Source organism: Betta splendens, chromosome 1 (genome assembly GCF_900634795.4).
Source record: "Betta splendens chromosome 1, fBetSpl5.4, whole genome shotgun sequence".
NCBI lineage: Eukaryota > Metazoa > Chordata > Actinopteri > Anabantiformes > Osphronemidae > Betta > Betta splendens.
In genome coordinates, this window is record NC_040881.3 from 19332650 (window position 1) to 19353033 (window position 20384).

The window sequence follows — 20384 nt, forward strand, 5'->3', positions numbered from 1 at the left end:
CTGCCAGCAGATGGCTCCATGAAACAATACTGGCACCAGCGGCTTAACGAGGGTAGGCAGAGCTGGTATATAATTGGTCAATGTCGCCCTCTAGTGGTCAATACGTGGCAATCACCCACATCCTACAAACTAAAACACTCGCTCATCCTCGTCCATCACACACACAAAGAGACAATCTCTCTCTCTCTCTCTCTCTCTCTCTCTCTCTCTCTCTCTCTCTCTCTCTCTCTCTCTCTCTCTCTCTCTCTCTCTCGACTCACTCACTCACTCACTCACTCACTCACTCAAAGGCTATTTAGAGTTCTCAGTTAAGCGGTGGGAAGAAGCTGGAGAACCCGCAGAGAACCGCCATGAACAGACTCATGGTACTGGAAAGGTACCTCAGACAAAGAGAACAAATGATCTGTGGGAATAAGACAACACACACTGTTCAACAACACACCTTTAATTAGGTAAGAAATATTTACAGCTAACTAAGCAGGCGTTCACTGATTGTAAGTTCGTAACTAGAATGAGCAGGAGACAACATGGCCACTAGTCCACCGGCTCGGGCAGGTCGTGGTACCCGTTGACCTCTGGGCTGCAGTGGCCGACCTCAGGCTGCTCACCGTTGAGCCCCGCGTACTCCAGTGAACCCTGCTGACAGGAAGACGAGCTGTGAAACGCCACACAGCCAAAGGCGTTACCATGACAACATCCACTAAGCATGTTTTTCTTTGTGGTACAAAACTTGATGAAAAACAACCTGCAGATCTTCTTCTCCTTCCCTTAGAACAATGTAAGGCCACTGTGATACCACAGCATGAAACTACCCAGATAAAAGGCCTCAACGGCGTCTTCACTACCATGTAGGGACAAAGGGACAGAGACTGGAGGTCATTTGACTGGACCGCAGCTCTGATCTAGTGATACGGAAGGAAGCAGCGGCCCAGAGGCCTTTGTTGCCGTCTGGAAACTCTGACGACTGATTCGCACCAACTCCACCAGCAGAGGGGTGGCTGTGAGCAGACGGCAGGCGGGAATTTGATCCCAACGTAAGTAAAGTGATCTTTAGAATATCAACCGTTTCCATGGAGTTTAAACTGCATGTTGTCTGTGTTATGAATATACAGTGACCGATTAATCCTCCATGATAAACCCTTGCTGTAGGCAAAACATAGAGTTTATAATGATGATATAACTCGTAACAACCTAGACAGCTCACAGCGCATGGCAGTAGTGATAAAGTGGGTGTTGGTGCAGCTGGTTACTCACGTAGTCATGATGGTCAGCAGCCCCTGAAGGACAAAGCATCATAGTTTACACATGTGCATCCTGTTCACTCACTCACTGAGCTTAGTCACTGAATAGTCATGAGTCGGACATGATCCCTGATGATCCTGTTCTCCCCATGCGCACGGATTGTGTTTGCCCGAGTCATCTGCTGTGAGTAGGGTTCACCTCCAGTCACTCTGAGCCACGTAATGGGAACACATTTGAAAACAGGAAGTTCTGCGACCGCTGTATCAGGACGTGGTTGTGTTCTGTTCTGAGTGAATGATCCTTCTATTGTTAACGCAAGTATAATCTATTATAGATCAGGTGAGTAACTTACCATGGGGAGCGTTCTTGAGCTCGCTGTACACTGTGTCCGTGCCTTTTCTCAGGGGAACTGTTGGTGAAAAACACAAGTCTGCTCCAACATGAAAGGCCCAACTTCAGCAGATACTGTCTGTTTCTTCGATCATGCGCGGAAGCCTATAAATAGATGAGGGCGTATCACGCCTGCATGCCATCTTTGGCCTCTGGGACCTTCAGGGCAGACCGTCCACATGAAGGGCCCGCCACCATAAACCAGCCTGGCAATTAGCTCAGCCCTTCCTGTTTATAGGCGCTTGTGGAAACCCCATCAGCTCCAGAGGAGCAGCTCTGTCTTATCTGCTGTCAGTGAGCGCGACGCGAGCGGTGCTTGAACAGCGGCGCCAGTGCTTTTATGTGTGTCTGCGAGCGTGTGCGAACCTCGGGCAGGATCCATTGAATGGGGATGCACCACCTCCGTGTACTCCACGTCTGGGTCCGGCGGCACCACGTTGCTCACGTCGTCATCGCCTGCGGCGCGAGGAGCAGAATGTGAGCTGTGCGGCCGTGTGTGTGTTACAGGGAGGAGCAGAGCTGCTGCTCACCTGCATCAGGCGGTCGCTCAGTCCACACGCTGACTACGGCTCCGTCCAGACCTGCTGCGAGACACAGCAAAGGCAGGAGTCACCACCAGCATCAGACCAGACACCGATTCAAACTGGAAAAGCACCGACACACTGAAGATGGCACTATACAGTAAAATCAGGCACTTCAGGGTAAACGGCAACAAGAACCAAGAACTAACACTAACTTTGTTACTAAGGGAGGGATGAGAAGATGAGCCACTAATCTGCAATCTGCAGTGGATCATTTAACACGAGGACGGGAAACGCAGAGATGATCTGTCTGATATCTGAGTTCAATTATAAGTGGCGCCTTACAGAACATAATACAACTACTTCAAAGAAACGCCCAAAATGATTCAGCTTTGGGTCCAGCACAGTCCGCTTCAGTGTCGGTGTCAGCCTCAGTCAGAAAGTGACTTCTGGTGCTGTAGCATGGAACACACCCTGTTCTCGCCTCAGTCCAACAGTTGGGCCTTCACCCCAAGAAGGGAGGATATTTCCAGCAGACTTCCGTCGCCTGGCTCACAATAGGCTGTTAATTCAGCACAGTCGCTTCTGGTGAAAACAACTTCCCAGGGCACATGTCACTCAGTAACTAATCGCACACAGTCATCCCGGGCATGTGTGGCTAATTTCCCCTACCTGCTGCAGCCATTCATGGCGGCTGAATGGCTGAACAAGCCCCGCCCCCTCAATGCGAGCGCCCTTATCAGCACCCTCGGCCTGAAGCCGCTCTGCGACAACATAGGAAGCTTCCTCCAGACTCCATTGTTTCAGGTTTGCGAGGAAGCTTCTGTGTGTGTTCCTGTTTAGGAAATGAATCAACTTCATATTGTTTTGGTTTTCTGGTCCTCATTCTGTGCTTTGCACCATTTGGCTCATGACAGGACCTGAAAAACGCTTAGTTTGATGTAAACCTTTTTGTCATTTGCCTCAGATGCTGAAGCAAAATGAATGTTAACGACACAACTCTACATAAAAGCTTTATTCTAAGTATCTCTTCTAATCAGACAACGGATCGACCAACATATATACACACATTTCCTTCAGCTTTAAAAAATGCATGAACAAATGAATCCATCAACAGGTTTGTTTAAATACACACATTTAAATTAGAGCATGCAGTCACAGAGACACCGTGAAGGAAGAACAACGGACAAAGACAAGACTGAGGAGCTGAGTAGAGAGTGGAGAGGGGAGAGGGAGCAGTGGGCTCATCACAGATCACAGGCAGCTCCTTCCTTTGATCCAGACCCTGACATGTAGTGTTACTACGTGTTTGCTCCTGTCCATGTCCTTTTATTTCCTCATATATAAGACCCCTTCCAGTGCGGAGCATCTCTACACTGTTGCTGGGATACTGTAGCTGCTCCTGTTGCTGACGTCAGCGGGAAGCGACGGCACGCTAGCTGGCGTCCCATTGGTCGCTCTCCCCTCTATGACATCACAGAGTGATGCTGCGCCTGGAAGAAGATGATAGGTGCTGCTCTGAGCACTTTGCAACAACTGACATGAATCAACCCTGACCTCACTACTACCACTTTACTGGCTTCTTCCTGTATTACGGCAGCGTACGGAGGCTTTCTTCTACTTAACATCTCACTGTTGCTGCCTCGGACCAACATCACTAGAAGAAACCATGCATGTGGGAAGAAAGGCAAGGCCAGACGAGCTCACATACACACATTATGAAGAACAGCTCAGTAACATGTAGATCAGCACTGACATCGGTGCAGCATGCACATTAGAGGACAGACTCCAGGAGTGAGTGAGGCCGGAGCAGCGAGGACTGAGGACACGGGTCAGCAGAACACACGAGAGAAGTGAAGCCGGCTACCTGTGGCCGCGTTAGAAACCTCTGTGCTGCGGGTGAGAGTTAGAGAGACGTCTGATTTAGGGCCTGAAGGCTTTCTGAGAAACGGTGAAAAGAAGGTCAGCGGTGCAGCGAATCAGCTGAATAAAATAATATGATGGTGATTTTACATGATCTTCACAACCAATGTGTCTTCAATACGTAAGCGTTTTCAACAAAATGCTAAAAGTGTGTGTGTGTGTGTGTGTGTGTGTGTGTGTGTCTGCCTGCCTGTCTGTCTGTCTGTCTGTCTGTCTGTCTGTCTGTCTGTCTGTCTGTCTGTCTGTCTGTCTGTCTGTCTGTCTGTCTGTCCAGTCAAACCTGAAATGATCCATTCCACTGGCAAATTCTGACTTAATGTTACATTTACTTAACCAGCATTTTTTTCTTTTAAGAAATAACTCTATAAAATAATTAGACGATGCACGAGAGGCATCATTATGGAAAAAAAGCATTACTCATCTTTTTTTAATCGCTATGAATGTCAAACATACCAGTGGAGCCATGCATAAAGCTGGTCAGCAAGATAAGAGGCATTTGATGCTGTAACCGCCCATAAAGACATTTCTACTGATTTTTGAGAAGCAATGAATAATGTGGAAAATGACACCATGATGCCTGTTGTACGTCGTCTTATTATCTTTTGGGAGAAGCCTGAGTCATTTCCACTCAACAAAAAAACCTTGCTTGTTGAATGAAAGTAACTTTAGGTCAGAATTTGGTAGACGGATCCATCATTTTAGGCTTAACTGTATATAATATCATTTAAATAAATGTAAGGTCTATAAAATATGCAAAACAACCAATTTGGCTCTACAGGTACCACACGTACAGTAACACTAGCTCAGCTCAGCCTGCTACTACGTAACTCCCGCTGTAACGGAGGAATCGAGTAATCGAGCCAACTCACACTGACAATTCAGCAGCTGCTTCTCTTTTACCTACAAATGAAAGGAGAAGTGAGCGGAGCAGCAGGAAGTGGGCGGAGGCGGCTCAGCCTTCCCCGTGCAGCTACACGTAAGAGGCCTGAGTTGCCGGAGGACTGTAGGTTTCTCTACCTCTCTTGGACTTGAAGTAAAGCACACAGCCCAGCACCAGCGCCGCGGGCAGCAGCACACACGCCCCGACGATCAGCGCCTGCTTCCAGATGGCCGTGTACACTGCAGGAGACGGAAGACATGCGCTGAGGCCTGAGGAACCCACAGTTAAGCATCACCAGGACGGTTTCACTTGAACAGAGGAAATCGATCCAGTGCACATTCACATTTACACGCAGAGCGTCTCGCATGAACGAGAGTCAAGTACAGCTATAACCTTAGCAGCGTGAGAAGGCAGGTGGTGAAGAGCCAAGAGGCCGGGGTCTCACCCTCCACAGTGAGCGCCTCGCTGCGGACCACGCTGGCCTCGTTGCCGGCCTCACAGTGGTAGCTGCCGCCGTCCTCCTTGCTCAGCCTCTGGAAGTGGTAGCCCACGCTGCTGAGGTTGGAGGCGCTGGTCAGCCTGCGTCCGCCGCGGTACCACTGGTAGGTGACCGGCGGCGAGCCCGTGACTTCACATATGAGGAGCAGCTCGTTGCCCTCGTACAGGTAGGTCTGGGTCAGGTTAGGGTGCGTGAACAGGGTCGGCTTCGTCAGAGGCACTGGGAGAGAGAGGGGAGAGGGTAGACCCAGGTTGACCTTTGACCCCTAGGAGCGCTTATGTTTAGACTTTGATTAAAAAGAAAATAAAGAATTGATGTGATATTAGTGACACTGTTCATTTACTTCATTAATGTGATTTGCGTATTTACCGATGACAGTGGCGTTGAGGCTGTTGCTGTGCTGCTCCACCTCGTTCCTATTCTTAGCCTGACATCTGTAACTGTTTATTTCTTGGGGGCTGCTGATGGACACCGGGAAAGTGGCTTTTTGCCACGGTAGCGTCACACGGAATGGTTTGAGTGGGACGCCGTTCTTCAGAAGGGTGTAGCTTATGGGCAAACTGCCAACGGCCGAGTGACAGAGGATCTGGAAGGTGCGTCCCACGACCGGCAGGCCCAGCACCGAAATCTCTGGAGCGGAGACAGAAACTGCAGAAGGGAGCGATATGAGCCACAGAGTGTCTCCTGGCGGGAAAGTGGGGAGTTAAAAGTAAAGCTGCACTGATTGCATGTTAGCAGCACCGTTATGCGAGAGATGAGAGGGAAAAAACACCGTCCACAGTGAGTTGATATGAACAATGTGTGCAAAATGATTTATGATTAGAACGACTCCAGTTCAAATTTGATCTTATGATAAAAGCTACATGAATTAACATGAAGTCACAGGCAGCTCATGCAGCTACTACTCATTCACTGGTGATGTTCAGTGATGTTAAGTGGTTCTACCAATATGATAATGAGACACAATGAAAAGCAAAGTTAACTTATGCTTGTACAGTTTAACACGACGAACAATGTAAGTATCATTTACTGCACCTGACAACAACAGAAGACCCGCAAGATGATTATCAAGTGATTAATCTGACAATAATCAATTAATTAACATAAAGTTGTTTGTTAATTGTCACCATTATTAGAGTCTTATGTCATAAATAGTAAGCAGCCACTGGATTGGAGAAGATATATATAAAATGGGGATTTTTTTAAAATATATTCCTACACTTAATGGAAGGAAGGAGGCAGAGGACTAGTGAACATCAAAGCCACTACCCAGGATGAAACAACTAAGCTCCATGAATACATCAGGAAAATGGCCCCAACAGATGATGTGCTCAGTGAATACCTCAGGCAAACAGAGGAAGGGAAGAAGGAGGAACCCTCATGGAAGGACAAACCCTACACTGTATTTACCACCGATAGATAGAAGTTGCTGATATCGACAAATCCTACCAGTGGCTGAACTGAAAGTCAGCACAGAGGCACTAATCCTAGCAGCACAAGAGCAGGCTCTGAGTACTGGATCAACAGAGGCTGGGATCTACCACACCAGGCAGGAGCCTATTATTATTATTATGATATTTACCTTTGGGAAGCACAGTCAGGATCTGGCTCTCTTTCAGGACTCCTCTGGCCTGAGCTGCACAGGTATAGTTGAACTCATAGGGCAGGGTCCTGCCAGAGAACACGCCCGGGCTCATTTTGGTGAACCCTTCCCGAAACGAGCTAAGGCTGTAAATCAGATCTCTGTTGTTGATTCTTCCAGGAACATAGATCTCGCTTCTACAGGTCAGCGTGATGTTGTCTCCCTGAAAGACTTCAGCTGGAGAAATGGTGAGTTTGGGCACTGAGAAGAGCTCTGTGGACAGATTTCAAACACACAAAGGGTAATAAACACATAATTAAATATCATTCAAACCATTCCATTCAAAGGAGAAGCGCTTCACATTTAGTCACTTCTCTGCTCACTCACCAGTCACTGCAATTTGCTTGGTGGTGACTTTTTCTATCCTTCCCATCTCGAACCTGCACTCGAACTCCGCCGGGACATGTGACTTTGCGACCACAGTGTAGTTGACTGCGGAGACTCCGGCCGTGAGCATCGTCATCCCCTGACTCAGGTAAAGGTACCCGCTTTTAGAGTCGAGCAGAGGGTTTCGGATGGTGCACAGCAGGTTGAGGCGGTCGCCCTCGTAGACGTCTGACAGAGGGTAGATCTCCAGTACTGGTGTGCTGGTGAACTCTGTGGAGACAAACCAGTAAGGTGCAGATGCTGCAGATGCTTTAGATCAGAGTAAAAGAAACAGCCACGTGTCACCGCAGCCTCCTAAAACATGGGGAAGTGTTCAGTACAAGACGTTTGGACTGTGACGCGTTCAGCTCTGTGACGGTTGTCATGATGTCACTGTTTGGCTCACCACCAGTGCTTTCTTTCATACAGTAAAGATGTACTGATTGAATAATAAAATGTTTTTGAATATTTAAGCAATGCGGTTGATTATCGCCTCTCACTATTCTCCCACTGACAGCTCCACTTTTACCAATAGTGTAAAAAAATGATATCGTAGTTGACCAGACAAAAAAGTAAAAGTAAAAAGTCATATCCTCTGTTATTGCAATGAGCTGAATGCCAACAAATCACTGTCAAATGTCTTCAGTATCAGTCTTATTATTTTTTATTGCACATATATAAGTGAATGAAAAAGTTTTTTTTTTAAAACATAATACAATTAAAAATGTGTTATTATTTTTTGATTATTTCTACACTGGAAGTTACCAGTTTGAACTTGTTTTAGGTTCTCCTCATTTTATACAGTGTACCCACCTCTGACTGTGACATGGACGGCGTCACTTTCCTCAGACTTGAACAAGTCCTGCATTATGAAGACAACGTAGGTGCAGTGGAGTGTGTGGGTGCCGGTGCTGCTCAACGGAAGCTGGGCCTCCAGCTGGTTGCCGTTCACCCCGCTCTCCGTGATCACCTTGGAGCCTTCGTAGAAGGAGAAGAAGATGGAACCCGTCTCGCCGGGCGCCTCGCACTTGGCCGTCACTTCGTCCCCTTCGGTGACCTCGGTGTTGTTGAGGCGGAGAACTGGCTTTGACAAGCCTGGAACAAGCCATTAATGAAATCTGTTCACATTCAGGACATTAGTTGAATCAACTGAACTCAAACCAACCTGTAACAGTGAGCTTCTTATCCTCACTCTTGATCCTTTTGCCCTCGATGGTGATTCCACACCTATAGTTGCCTGTGTTAGCGACTCTGGCGTGGGGCAGGGGGTACAGGAGGTCCTCGGGGGTGATGGAGGTCTTGGTGTAGACATTTTTGTTGTCCTTGTATATGACGTACTCACGACTCAGCGGCTCTTGGTCCAGGCTGCTGACCAGGGCCCTGCACCTCACCGTCACGTTGGTCCCTCGAGTCACATTAACGTGGGGCTCGATGAACAGCTCGACGCTTCTTATGGTAAATTCTAGAAAATAAATCACAACAACTCACGACAAATCCTTTAATAGACTGAAATAAGCCCCATGTGTGAATTGATGCCAGCGAAGTCACATCATCTCGTGAACAGCACACTGGTCATTGTGCCTGAACAGGCCCCACAGCATCGTGCTCCCACCACCACGCTGCAGCAGCAGTGAGTCCTCAGGTTGGTGCTTCCCCTGAAGGGTCCAGGACAGATTCAGTTCAGTAAAAAGTCAGAGAGCTGCAGAGAGCTTGTCCTCTCTGACTCACAGCTCCCAACGTTTTGAAGGTCCTGCCCTTTTGATGACACCTGATCCAGCTTCTAGCATGTAGAAAGAATCTGCAACTGGTCCCAGTAAATCACTGCTGATTAATGGGTTAAGAAAGGTCACATGCTGAATCATTCTCCTTATTCTGAATATCTGGTGTCTGGCTTTGTTTTTGTTTTTAGCAGTGACTGTGTGGAGGCTGTCACACTGATTAAGAACACTTCTGTCTCACACAGTTAAATGTGGGGTTAAACCTTTAGAGACGGAACAGATGATCAACTGTGATCAAAAGTAAAAGATCCATTCATTTTCATCCAGTTCTTAACTTGATCTCCACCTGAGCCCATTTCAGATTTTTTCGTTGATGGTTTAACGTTTAAGGCCTCACAGATGTAATGATAAACGCATAGTTTCAGCCAGTTTGCAGTTTTGCCTGATGGACTCGTGACCACTTAGAAGCTGTGGGACAGGGAGGCGTGTGACGCTGCTGCCCAACATGTTCCCAGAGCTCCCACTGAGCAGCTCTGATAAAACACTGACTCCTTCCTCACACTGACTGCATCTCTCAGCTTTTCCAGCCGGTGACAATAGGTCTGGATGAACATACTCACTTCGCTGTGCGTGGACCACGCTGCCTGGAAGGGGCGACAAGAAAAGACATCATCACATTAGAGGCGGCGGCCACAATCCAGACGTCCTACTGTAGCGGGTGGAGGCAGGAGCCTTACAGCTGGACAGGAGCGAGCAGGTGAGCAGCAGCAGGAGGCCCATCCCTGAAGAGCGGCGGCGCGAGGCTGACGGTCCTCGAGGAGAAGTGGTGCATGTGGTGGATGGGAGTGGACAGCGAGGTGACGCGCTGCCTCGGCCGTTATCACCCCCTGCAGTGGCCTGCTTGGCTTAATTTGACAGGAAGCCAGTGTTGTTTCCTCAGGAAGTCAGTGCTGCCCAACTCGTTGCCGTTGTGGAATGTCCTCCTCTGGCCCGTGTGTGTGTGTGTGTGTGTGTGCGTGCTGGTAGCTACGCTGCAGTAGTCAGGTCTTTGACCTCTGGCCGTGGCAGAACTGAGCAGGTAGAGAAGATGGGAAAAATGAATCCTTCGTGACACTCGTGCTTCCTGGAGTCCAGATAACAGCTGAGCTCAGCTCCTGCAAAGTGTTTTCACACACACACACACGTCTGAGCAGGAAGCACATAGGTGGAGCTTCTTCAGCTAGTTCACCACTTAAATAGGAGTAACCCTGATGAAGAAGTGAGAGTGGGCCGATAACCTGCAAATAAGTTTGCTGAGCGAACGTGGGAACCAAGAGGAGCATCAGCGAAGCATCTAGCGACAGATGACACACTGATCACATGTGGACTGTGTCTGACACCCACCCACAGGCAGCTCTGTACGTGGGTTATAATCATCCATGTGAATTTTTACATTTCAACTATTAAATACAATGTTACATGACCTTTACTCATCTAATACAGTATATTTTATATAGGTTTAAAAAAAGTTGGATATTAATATTTGAAATAAATATTGTACCTAATATGTTTATAGAATCTTTAGCTCAAAAGACTTATGGCATCAAGCTTTACAGCTCAGATCAAAAAGTCAGAAAAAAACGTCAGAGACAAAATGTGCTGTTGTGTTTGGTTTATTACATCGGTTCAACTCGTCCTATAAACCACAGTCAGCAAAGCAAAGTCACAGAGGCAAACCTGATTGTTCTCACTTTTGCTTCTTTGCTACTTTAAAGCCTTTTCCTTTTACTCCAGACTTAAAATCTTAAAACTCAAAGCAGGACAATTAGAGATGAATGTGATTCTGAGCGACGGCACCCACAAGGTGAAGCACTTGTTAAAAGCGCTCAGTGACAGTGGTGGACATGTGTGATGCTCCCACAGTATTCACTTCTGCAGGGAAAAGCAAGCTTCGAATTCCTGATAGGCAGGAAAGAACAGAACAGAACAGCAGTGGAAGGAGGGGTCACAGGAGGAAAGACTGAAGTGCAGTGAGTGAGCGAGAGTCAATACATGTGTGTTTATAAGGCAAACGAAACGGCAGCAAATCAAAAGTACAGAGGAAACAAAAGAAAAAATAAAGTTAAAAAGCTAAATAAGCAAAGCTGCTGCCCCAGAACAGAGGCACGCGAATGGTGACACACAGACACACACACACACACACACACACACACACACACACACACACACACACACACACACACACACACACACACACACACACACACACACACACACACACACACACACACACACACACACACACACACCCTTGTACTTCCATAGAAGTGAGGACCTCCATTGACATAATGCCTTTCCTTGCTCCTTACCATAACACTATCCATCAAAACTAAAGGCAGACGTATAACCCTTGCTCTAATATGAACCTCAGCCCTAAAAATCACAACTTAACTCTCAAACAGGCCTTCAAATAAGTGAGCGCCGGCCAAAATGTCCTCACTTCGGTATGAAAATGCACGTACACGCACACACGGTACTAAACATAGAAATATTTATTGAGAGGCATCGTTTTTTCACTGAACGGCAGCACCACAGTGACACTTACACTAACATGATTTGGAAACTAAAGATCTGTGGAGCCTCCGGCCTCGCCGGCCGCCGAGCTGTGGAGGATCCAGAGGCTGGACTTTGCTTGATGCAGCTCATGAAGTACCTGAGCAAGATTTAGGACACGGACTAAAACGAGGAACATCAGGGGGTCACAGCTCCAACGCCTGATGGTGGTGGTGATAAAATAAAATTAAAAGGGGAAAAGAAACAGGTTTCCTCCAAAATAAAAGATGGTTCGTATTGCTGTAGCGTGTCACCTGCGAGTACTACTCCCACCGAGAGCAGCAGTTACTGCGTCAGCTTCGAAGCGACGCTGGGAAACGCAGGGCGCGGGCCGCGTGTGCACAGACAGGAAGTTAAAAACAAACACACAAAAATAAGAGCTCACATGGAAAGTATGAGTGGATTTGGCACGCTGGGGTTCTGGAAGCAGTAAGGAGCAGCGCGGGCGAGGTGTGGTTTTGTTTGAAGGCTATGGAGGCCCACGGGGGGGCGTCTGTGCTATCACTGGCTTCAACGCGCACATTCAAACACACACTCGTCACGTTCACCCGCTGCGGGTTCAGGCAGGGAGGAGCTCAGTCCTTACGAGGGTTCTGCCGACTCCAGGTCCTCCAGCTGTGAGTCAGCGTGGATGAACACGGCGGGGTCCAGTGGGAAGGAAAGTCCGAGTTCCCCGTCTGGGTGAGCGTGTTCTGGCGGCATGTCGCCCCCTCACCACACCTGCTTGGCCACAGTCCGTTCCCATGGGTGGGTACCACTTAGTTTTCAAAATAGAACCTTTTTTCTTCTACATCTGCTATTTAAATATACACACTCCTCCACCCAGCCAAGTGTACAATCATTAGCTTCATAATAAGAGTACGAATAAACAATAATAATAATATATGTAATCGTTCATAGCATGGTTTTTGTCAGCAGCCATAACAAGGACATTCAGGGTGGTAAACTTCATATTTACAACAGCAACAACAAAAAATAATAAATCATTTACATCCCAGAGATCAACGCTCTGGGTCAAAAGTCATATGTGGTGGCTTTGGTGGTGGTGGGGGGGTGGGCGATGAACGCTGGTGTTATCTCAGCCGCTTCTCTGCTGAATAGATGGACATGTAGTAATCGTTGCTGCCTACGGCCAAATGAGGCTGGAGGGAGAGAGAGGGAGAGAGAGAGAGAGAGAGAGAGAGAGAGAGAGAGATGGGACAGGTCAGCTGATGTAAAGCCTCCAGCTGCGAGAGAAACCTTGAAACCACAGGCTGTGGTTAAATACGAGACTGGATTAAGGAAGCAGAGTCATTAAATAATTTCATTATCAACACATTATCTGGCAATGAACAACATCAAGCGTTGCCACATTGCTAAGGTCTATCGCCATGACAACCAGCCATGATGCTGCAGATTATTATTACCCAGTAAGGATGGAAGGCCAGACAGCTGATGGCTCCAATGCGTTGTCCCATGAAGCCGTCGTAATACTTAATGTTGCTGATCACGTCGCCGTTAGCGTTATACACAGCTATGAACTGGTTCATTGATCCACTGGAGGAGAAGAAATCACACATGAGCGTATGACAGATTGATAGACTATGGCTTATCTATCTGCGCCATGGAGCTCACCACGCGAACAGGTTGGCCTGTGGGTGGATGTCCAAGGCTGTCAGCCCCTTCACGGTCTGCAGCATGTTGACGGAGTCCGGAGTCCGCGGTTCGAAGAACCGGACGTCTCCATTGACGCTGGCGAGAACAGCGGCGTCAGTATACACACACGGGTTACAGGCCTGTACTGGGATCTTTGGAGTGGGACCAAAGGTACCTGACGCTGATAACGTGTCCGTCTGGCTCCTTCTGGAGATGAGCTTTGACCACCCAGGCTCCATGCTCCCTGTAGGTCATCACCCGACTGTAGGCAGCAAACACACATCAGGAAAACATCCCACCAACACAAACCCAAGATCAACAAGCATTACACCACCAGGAAAGAGCTGGTTACATGGACAAAGACAGAGCCTCATGGAGGAAGGTCACAAAGTGACAAATGAAAGAAATGTCACTAAAGTGTGTTTCTAGTTATAAAAGGTAAAACAAAGTACAGAACCAAACGTTGCAGATTTTAAGATTTTAATCATGTGTCCCAAGTTCTTTTTTTTTATTAAAGACATTTGGGATATAATAATAATTCATTTAAAAGATATTTGACTAATTATTGCTGATTGTCACCTGTGCTCCACCTCAGTAGACCAAGAAGCTACCAGCTGGTCCAGTGTTTAATCATTTGTTGATGATTTTACTTTTACGAGTATCTGCAGAACATGAGAAGTGAAGCGGGACGAGTCTGGAGTCTAGATCTACATGTAGCTGAGAGTGTGGTGAAGCAGCCCCTAATCAGAGCATGGTGTCATACGGGCGAGTCACCACCAGGTGGCACCGTGCGACCGTCAAACAATCACTTCCTAATTTGACTGAGGTGGCGAAAGATCTGAAATGAAACCGCTGCCAAACCAAAAGGCAGACGAGGAATAAATAAGCACAAATCACAGGTGTTAGCATTAGTCCATGCTACAGCTGCTGGCTGCATAGTGTTCGGCTGTAGCACAGGGCCTGGTGGACTCATCCACCCGCCCCACCATGCTCAGGGGAACACCTTAGCTACGGTGAGCTGTAGGATCAGGCCTGGGCAGAACTATTGCGTTAGGTGCTTTTAAAAGATTTATGGAGCACTTCGTGGTTTAACTGCTTTGTTTTCGTTCCACTGGGACTGAAATTAAAATAATGTTTAGGCAACTCGGTGGGGTGCAGTGGGAGCAGGGCCCGTTAAAGCAGGCGCAGCCCTGAAGGGAAATCTACAGCACATTATGGACAGAATCATAACTATAGATTAAAGCAGTGAATGAGGGGAGAATTGCTGAATGCTGATCAGGTGAGGAGGAGGAGCTGTGTTTACCATTCATTTGGACCCATCCGCCGGTCGAAGACGCGGACAGAGCCGTCGCCGAGGCCGGCGGCGATGAGCGAGCGCTGGGAGTCGCAGGACAGGCTGGTCACACAGCTGTCGGCTCCTGTGGGGATGTCCTGGGGAGGGGGTGGGGGGCAAAATTCAAAGACACTTCACACAAGAGCCGCCTTTCAGTTTTGTTCATTTGTTCTGTTTGAGCCAACATCAATATGCAGCCGCGGCATGTGAGGTTCAGGGTCATCCATTAGGAAGACGCTTTGCTCACTGAGCCCATTAGATGAGCAGGGTGAGGATCCCATTAGTTTACTACAACAGACACCATGAGCACATTAACTCCAGTCATTTACATCAGGCCCATATGAGCTCAGACTGTCAATGACTGGAGCAGCGGTAGAAGCCGTTAGCAGCCGATTAGGAAGTTACCTGCACTTTCATCTCCCGGTCCGTGTCCCAGATCCTGATGACCCGGACGTCTCCAGATGTCATCAGCAGACCCGTGTCCTGCTCCCAGTCCACCACCATGCCCGCACCTGGAACGCAGCACATGTGAAGCCCAGCACGCAAACACACGTACACGTACGTCACAACCCACTCACCGCTGCTGTGCTGTTACTGGGACATTCAGCGAGCCTGACATCAGCCGACTCCATTAATACACGACTGAGGGTGGATTTTCTATTTACAATTAGCATTAATAATAAAAAAAAAGCTTCAAAGGCGTCTGAGCGTCTGGCACACGAGCTTGGAATATGAAATAATGAATAAGCGGTGGTCATTTAATCTGTGAGCACATGCACACAAGCAGCTTCCTGCGTCACTGTATCGGCTACGGTTCATAATGTTTTAGATGTTGGTCTATCGTCTCTACGCATCTTACACTTGGTTGAGGTCTTTTTTCAATAGGTGGGTTTGGGTCACTGTAAAAGGAGCTTGCTGATGAAAGCTTTAACGCTCCTCCGTCGAACGCAGACTTAATGCTGATGGAGGAGGACTTTTGCATTTTGCATCCTTCTGGACAGGGCGACCACTGGGAGATGCAAACACTGACCCTGGAACCAGGCCTGTCAGCAAGTTTGGGCTCAGATGAGTCAAATGGCAGTGAAGTGAGGGACGGAGGAGGAGGCTGGAGGCAGCAGGACTCCTCTACGTTGGCAGTCACAGCAGGAACCAAGTGAGCAGTGCCATCTCACTTGGCCCGTTGCCTCGGTGCTGCCTCAGTGCTGCCTCAGTGCTGCCTCAGTGCTGCCTGTTGGAGGCCTCTGGCTGCAGCCTGAAGGAGTCAGTGTGGCTGGGGGCACAGAGCAGCATGTTACGGCCACGTGCCACCCAGCGTCCCCGTTGGCTGGATCCCTGAGACCGACCACGACTCACATCATTCCCTTTGAGTTGTTCAAACACTCCTGATACCTCCTGAGACGGCATCAGGGACAGCAGCGAAGGTCCACGGCTGGATTCAAAGCAACAGCAGCGCGGCGCTGGAGGTTGATGTTTGTTGTATGAGCTGCTAATTAAATCTCGTGTGTACACTGATGTGGGAAGTTTGACTCCAGCTAAACCAACAGCACATTTACCATCATGAGAGAAAGGCAGATTGTCCTTTCATTATTCAAACCTGTGCTCTCTGAAGAGCGCTTCAAACGCCGGCCTTCCTCCCGCTCCCTCATTTCCTCGCTTCCCTCCACCTCCTGCATCTTCTCTTAGTCACTTCCTCCTCACTTTTTCACGATCAATAGCCATCTCCTGCTCACCCACTTATGTCGCCACCTTCTATTATGCAACCACTTCGTTCTTAACACTGCGCTGCAGCCTTTCATCCTAATTGGCTCATCCCAAGTGAGGAGACAACAAGGACTCCATCACTTCGCTCTTAAAGAACATTAGTGACCATGTGCTGAGTTTGTGGTGTTCGCTTCCCCTCCACGTTCTGGTCGTTAGTCGTGACTGTGCTTACGTTTCCTACCGAACCATCTGCGACAGGGCTCTGCAGTGTTCCACTTGGCTCAGGTTGTCAGGAAAACCCGAGCCCCATGTGGGGGCTTCAAACCCGCCACTTGTGTTCCAATGCCGGTGGCGTGGGCGGGTGGCGGGTGAGGGGGGGGGGGGGTCTGGTGTCACATACAGGGAAAATCACTTCACAGGACTGTGCTCAGTCAGCGTCGTGCTCACAGTAGCATGAGGCTGCGGCAAGTGGGGAGGCATTCCCTTTGAAGCTGGCAGATCTGGGTTACAACTAGCTGGGAAGAGAACTCAACATTCCCCGACTCACTAAAAGGTGTGAGCGTAAACATCTACAACCCTGACTAAGAACTCAGCCCCCTGCCTGTTTATCCATGGCTATGATCTCTGTGTTCAGCCGTGGTCTGCTGGGGAGGTGGACCCCCTCCTTCCAGCCCGTTTGCTTTGAGGACCTCAGGTAGTGTACGCTCATCTGTAGAACCCAAGGCGCCTCCAGTAGGTGACCTTTAACATGGAAGCTGGAAGGTGGCCTGGTAGAGCATCGGCCTGTGAAGCACAAGGTCCCAGGTTCAAGCCCTACTTCTCGTACCAGGTGTTTCCTTGAGCAAGACAATAGCTCCCTGGGCACCGCACCATCATTGCCCACTGCTCCCGAGGGATGGGTTAAATGCAAGTTCTCATTTTCTCAATGTGGAAATTCCATTATGGTTATTACGCGCTCTGACATAGGGAGACTTCCCAGCTCTGGCATTTTTCTGACCTTTGGAAGCTGAGGCTTGGAAGAACCCCTTATGAAATGAGGAACAACCTTTGTGACTTTAGATTCTGCCGACCCAATTGTCGGGACAAGAGATCAACATAATTTACCTTTCCAGGAATCAAAACAAGTGTGAAATATGATTTCAGGCGACGTCGTGGAACAAATGAAATTGGATTTACGACTTACGACTGATAGAACTACGATAAATAAACAAACTGTGAAGTGCACATTAGCTCATCACTTCCTGCTTCTTACGCTACACACAACGTTCTGACCTGGCTCCTGTTGCAGGAGTTGCAGCATCTACTGTCAGGGAGTTCCTGAAACTGAGTGTCACATGCCTCCAGTCCAGTCCTCAACACGCCCCTTAGTTCTGGACTTAGCTAATTCCCAGATCTTAACAAGGCACCAGGCGTCGCAGTCAAATAGAGGGACACAGCGCTTGTACGCCTGAAGCCTGCCTCACTTTTTCCTTGTGGAACCAAAAGAAAAAAGACCAAGAAAGACAGAGTGGGGAAAAGCAGGCTGCCAATGCGGTGTGAGTGAGACGAGGAGGAAAGTAGTTCAAACATCATTAACAGAAGTGAATTAGATTGACAAACACCAGTGTTTCTGCTTGTTAACACTGAACAAACACCACGACTTTCGTTTCACGCAGACGACGGTCCTCTCTCGTCTCCTGTATTCTCTCCCCATGCATTGCCTCTGATCAGGAATCCTCCCGCTTCAACCTAGAAACCATCTCCCTTTAGTTTCTGTGCGCTCCTCTCCATCCGGTGACACCCTCTGCATATTAATGCGACTGCAGTGGCTGCAGGAACCGTCTCCCTGGTCTGTGCCAACCTCAGTCCCCTAATTCCACTGGTTCCTTTGGAGCTTAACTGGCTGATCCCTCTGGGGAGACGAACGCTGTGGCGCGGCGCTATTAAGAATCACACGCAACCAACGGGCTTCCAATTAAAGACGGACACTGTTGGGGCCGACTTTAATTAGAGCGTTTTTTTTTGTAAGAGGAAGTCGAGTAATTAGGCAGGATCTGCGTGTGTTTAAAGGAATCTGGCCTCGCTGAACATCAGCTACACCTATTTTGTGTGTGGTCAGTATAAAACATGTCCCTTTGGCTGATCACTGATCAGATGGAAAACACGAGGGATGGTGGCAGTGATCAGCAGAACCTAATAAAACTGAACTCTTCAGTTCCACCTTCGTGTGGTGAGGGTGCAGGTAAGGGAACGGTGGGACTCACCTCCTTGCTTACTCCTGTCAAGATAGATGGAGACCCTTCTGGCCAGACCTGCGAGCAAGGGGGAGGAGGGAGGGGGGAGCCAATGGAAAGGGGAAGGAAGAGGAGGGGAGGGAGGAAAGCGGGAATGCAACAGAGCAAGCAACAAATTAGCCAGGACCCCAGTGCATGCACATCCACACCCACAGACACACACCCACACAGACACACACCCACACAGACACACACCCACACAGACACCCACAGACACCCATAGCCACAGACACCCACAGACACCCACAGACACCCACCCACACACCCACACACCCCCACACACACACACACCCCCACACACACACACACACACACACACACACACACACACACACACACACACACACACACACACACACACACACACACACACACACACACACACACACACACACACACACACACACACACACACACACACACAGCAGGACCTCTCTAGGAGATTCATGCATTCACAGCTAAACGAGCCCGTTTCCGGTCATGAGCGACAGTGAGATGGAGGGAATAAAGAACAACAGGAGGAACGGGGGGAGATGGGCTGCTGCTAATACGGGAACTGCACAAGCTCCTTCAACCTTTGCGTCCACAGGACACAGAGTTTGAAGTTTAAATCCCATTAACAGGAGAAAAAGCAGAGCAGACAGGGTGCTGGACTCCAGGCGGCTACTGCTTTCGTGTGACAAAATGGGAACAATTCAGTAATTGGATGATGCATGATTTGGCATCAGCAAAATGCTTTCATTGCCTTGTTCAGCCTCTCTCCAGGGGTTAAAGGAGGTGAAATCATATCAGAAAACCAGCCAGGAACTCCAGACACACCAATGAAAAGGGGACAGGATGAGTGGGAGACAGTGTTGTTCCTGCTGCAGAGGTTCAGGAGGCAGCTACTGGTCCTCAAGCAGCAGCAACACTAAAGTATTTAGTGATAATGCAGTAACTAGAGCGATCACTGGGTCAGTGTGTTTGTGTGTGCAACCGCAGAGCCAAGAAACGCAAACGTGTCCAACCCCCCCCCCCGAACAGCAGAGCTGAAGCCTTCACAGAGACTTCTCCAGGAAAGAACTGAGCAGAGTGGCTGCTTACATTAAAATTGATGGCTCCACCGCCGTCTGAATGCAGGAGCTGCACAGCGACTGACAACTAACAACACATCCGGGATAACAAGCGCGCCATTAAATGTTGAAGTCTTAGCGAGAGCACGGCCGGGGCTCAGCGCGCCGCGCTGGGGTCCACCGCATTCAGGGCGACGGGCGTCACCAGAGGCAGGCAGACAGCGGAGCTAGTTAAGTGTGTCGCTGCCCACGCAGCCCGGGCGACTCTCGCTCGGAGGCTGGAGACACACATGCAGCGCGTGGCCCAAACCTCTGCACGGGGACCCAGTCAGCCCCGTCACTCGTCCTGACAGCTCGGCTCCTGTTGGCTCCAATTAGCCAAATACAGCTCTCGTTCCACGTACGGAAGGGGTTCCAGACCCACAGAGAACCACCTCATGCCTCAATGTTGGAGCACAAGACAAAGAGCTAATTATCACTGTGTCGTTAAGTATTCAGAGAAACATACACATCAGTCCCAGCTGTCACCAGTTCCCTAAAAAGCTCTGTGGCCCAGAAACAACAACTGAGAAATGCTCTAGGCAAAAAAAAAAAAAAGGGAGCAGTAACGCGAGCAG

The 20384-nt window shown here is 48.9% G+C and overlaps 2 protein-coding genes across 16 annotated transcripts in view; both read right to left on the minus strand.

Annotated features, from left to right (window-relative positions):
* Positions 1-429: 429 nt before the first annotated feature.
* Positions 430-10242, minus strand: LOC114859445 (platelet endothelial cell adhesion molecule-like). Of its 10 annotated transcripts, none has more exons than XM_029157609.3 (16): positions 9919-10242; positions 9802-9825; positions 8629-8925; positions 8277-8558; positions 7425-7694; positions 7038-7310; positions 5825-6103; positions 5402-5674; positions 5094-5195; positions 4946-4976; positions 4021-4094; positions 2163-2213; positions 1999-2088; positions 1595-1651; positions 1255-1277; positions 430-636 (listed from the first exon to the last, which is right to left on the minus strand). In XM_029157609.3, the coding sequence occupies exons 1-16, from the start codon at positions 9959-9961 to the stop codon at positions 535-537; spliced, it is 2271 nt and encodes a 756-aa protein (XP_029013442.1). In that variant the 5' UTR covers positions 9962-10242; the 3' UTR covers positions 430-534. The 10 variants fall into 10 exon arrangements, 8 of the variants coding, with proteins under 8 accessions (XP_029013442.1, XP_029013433.1, XP_029013458.1 ...); XM_029157600.3 differs by having other exon boundaries at positions 2163-2216; positions 9919-10241; XM_029157625.3 differs by having other exon boundaries at positions 4021-4046; positions 9919-10240.
* Positions 10243-10817: 575 nt separating this feature from the next.
* The window catches only part of rptor (regulatory associated protein of MTOR, complex 1), an 86947-nt gene continuing 77380 nt past the window's right edge, over positions 10818-20384 (minus strand). For 2 of the 6 annotated variants that reach the window (XM_029158657.3, XM_029158570.3), the window contains exons 30-36: positions 18686-18733; positions 15147-15253; positions 14712-14839; positions 13584-13670; positions 13388-13504; positions 13180-13309; positions 10818-12915 (exon numbers count right to left, since the gene is read on the minus strand). In XM_029158657.3, coding sequence (XP_029014490.1) covers positions 12847-12915; positions 13180-13309; positions 13388-13504; positions 13584-13670; positions 14712-14839; positions 15147-15253; positions 18686-18733 — 686 coding nt within the window. In that variant the 3' untranslated portion in view covers positions 10818-12846. Of the gene's footprint in view, positions 12916-13179; positions 13310-13387; positions 13505-13583; positions 13671-14711; positions 14840-15146; positions 17226-18685; positions 18734-20384 lie in introns of those variants that run through there. The other 4 variants (XM_029158745.3, XM_055507375.1, XR_008694197.1 and 1 more) reach the window with 2 other exon arrangements.

Excerpts from the sequence above, each read along its gene's own strand:
- LOC114859445 (XM_029157600.3), bottom strand. The coding sequence starts at position 9,961 with ATGGGCCTCCTGCTGCTGCTCACCTGCTCGCTCCTGTCCAGCT. Across the intron at positions 6,104-7,037 it reads CCTGACTGTGCTTCCCAAAG|TTTCTGTCTCCGCTCCAGAG; the intron begins GTAAATATCATA and ends TCCCTTCTGCAG. Across the intron at positions 1,652-1,998 it reads TTCAATGGATCCTGCCCGAG|TTCCCCTGAGAAAAGGCACG; the intron begins GTTCGCACACGC and ends TTTCACCAACAG.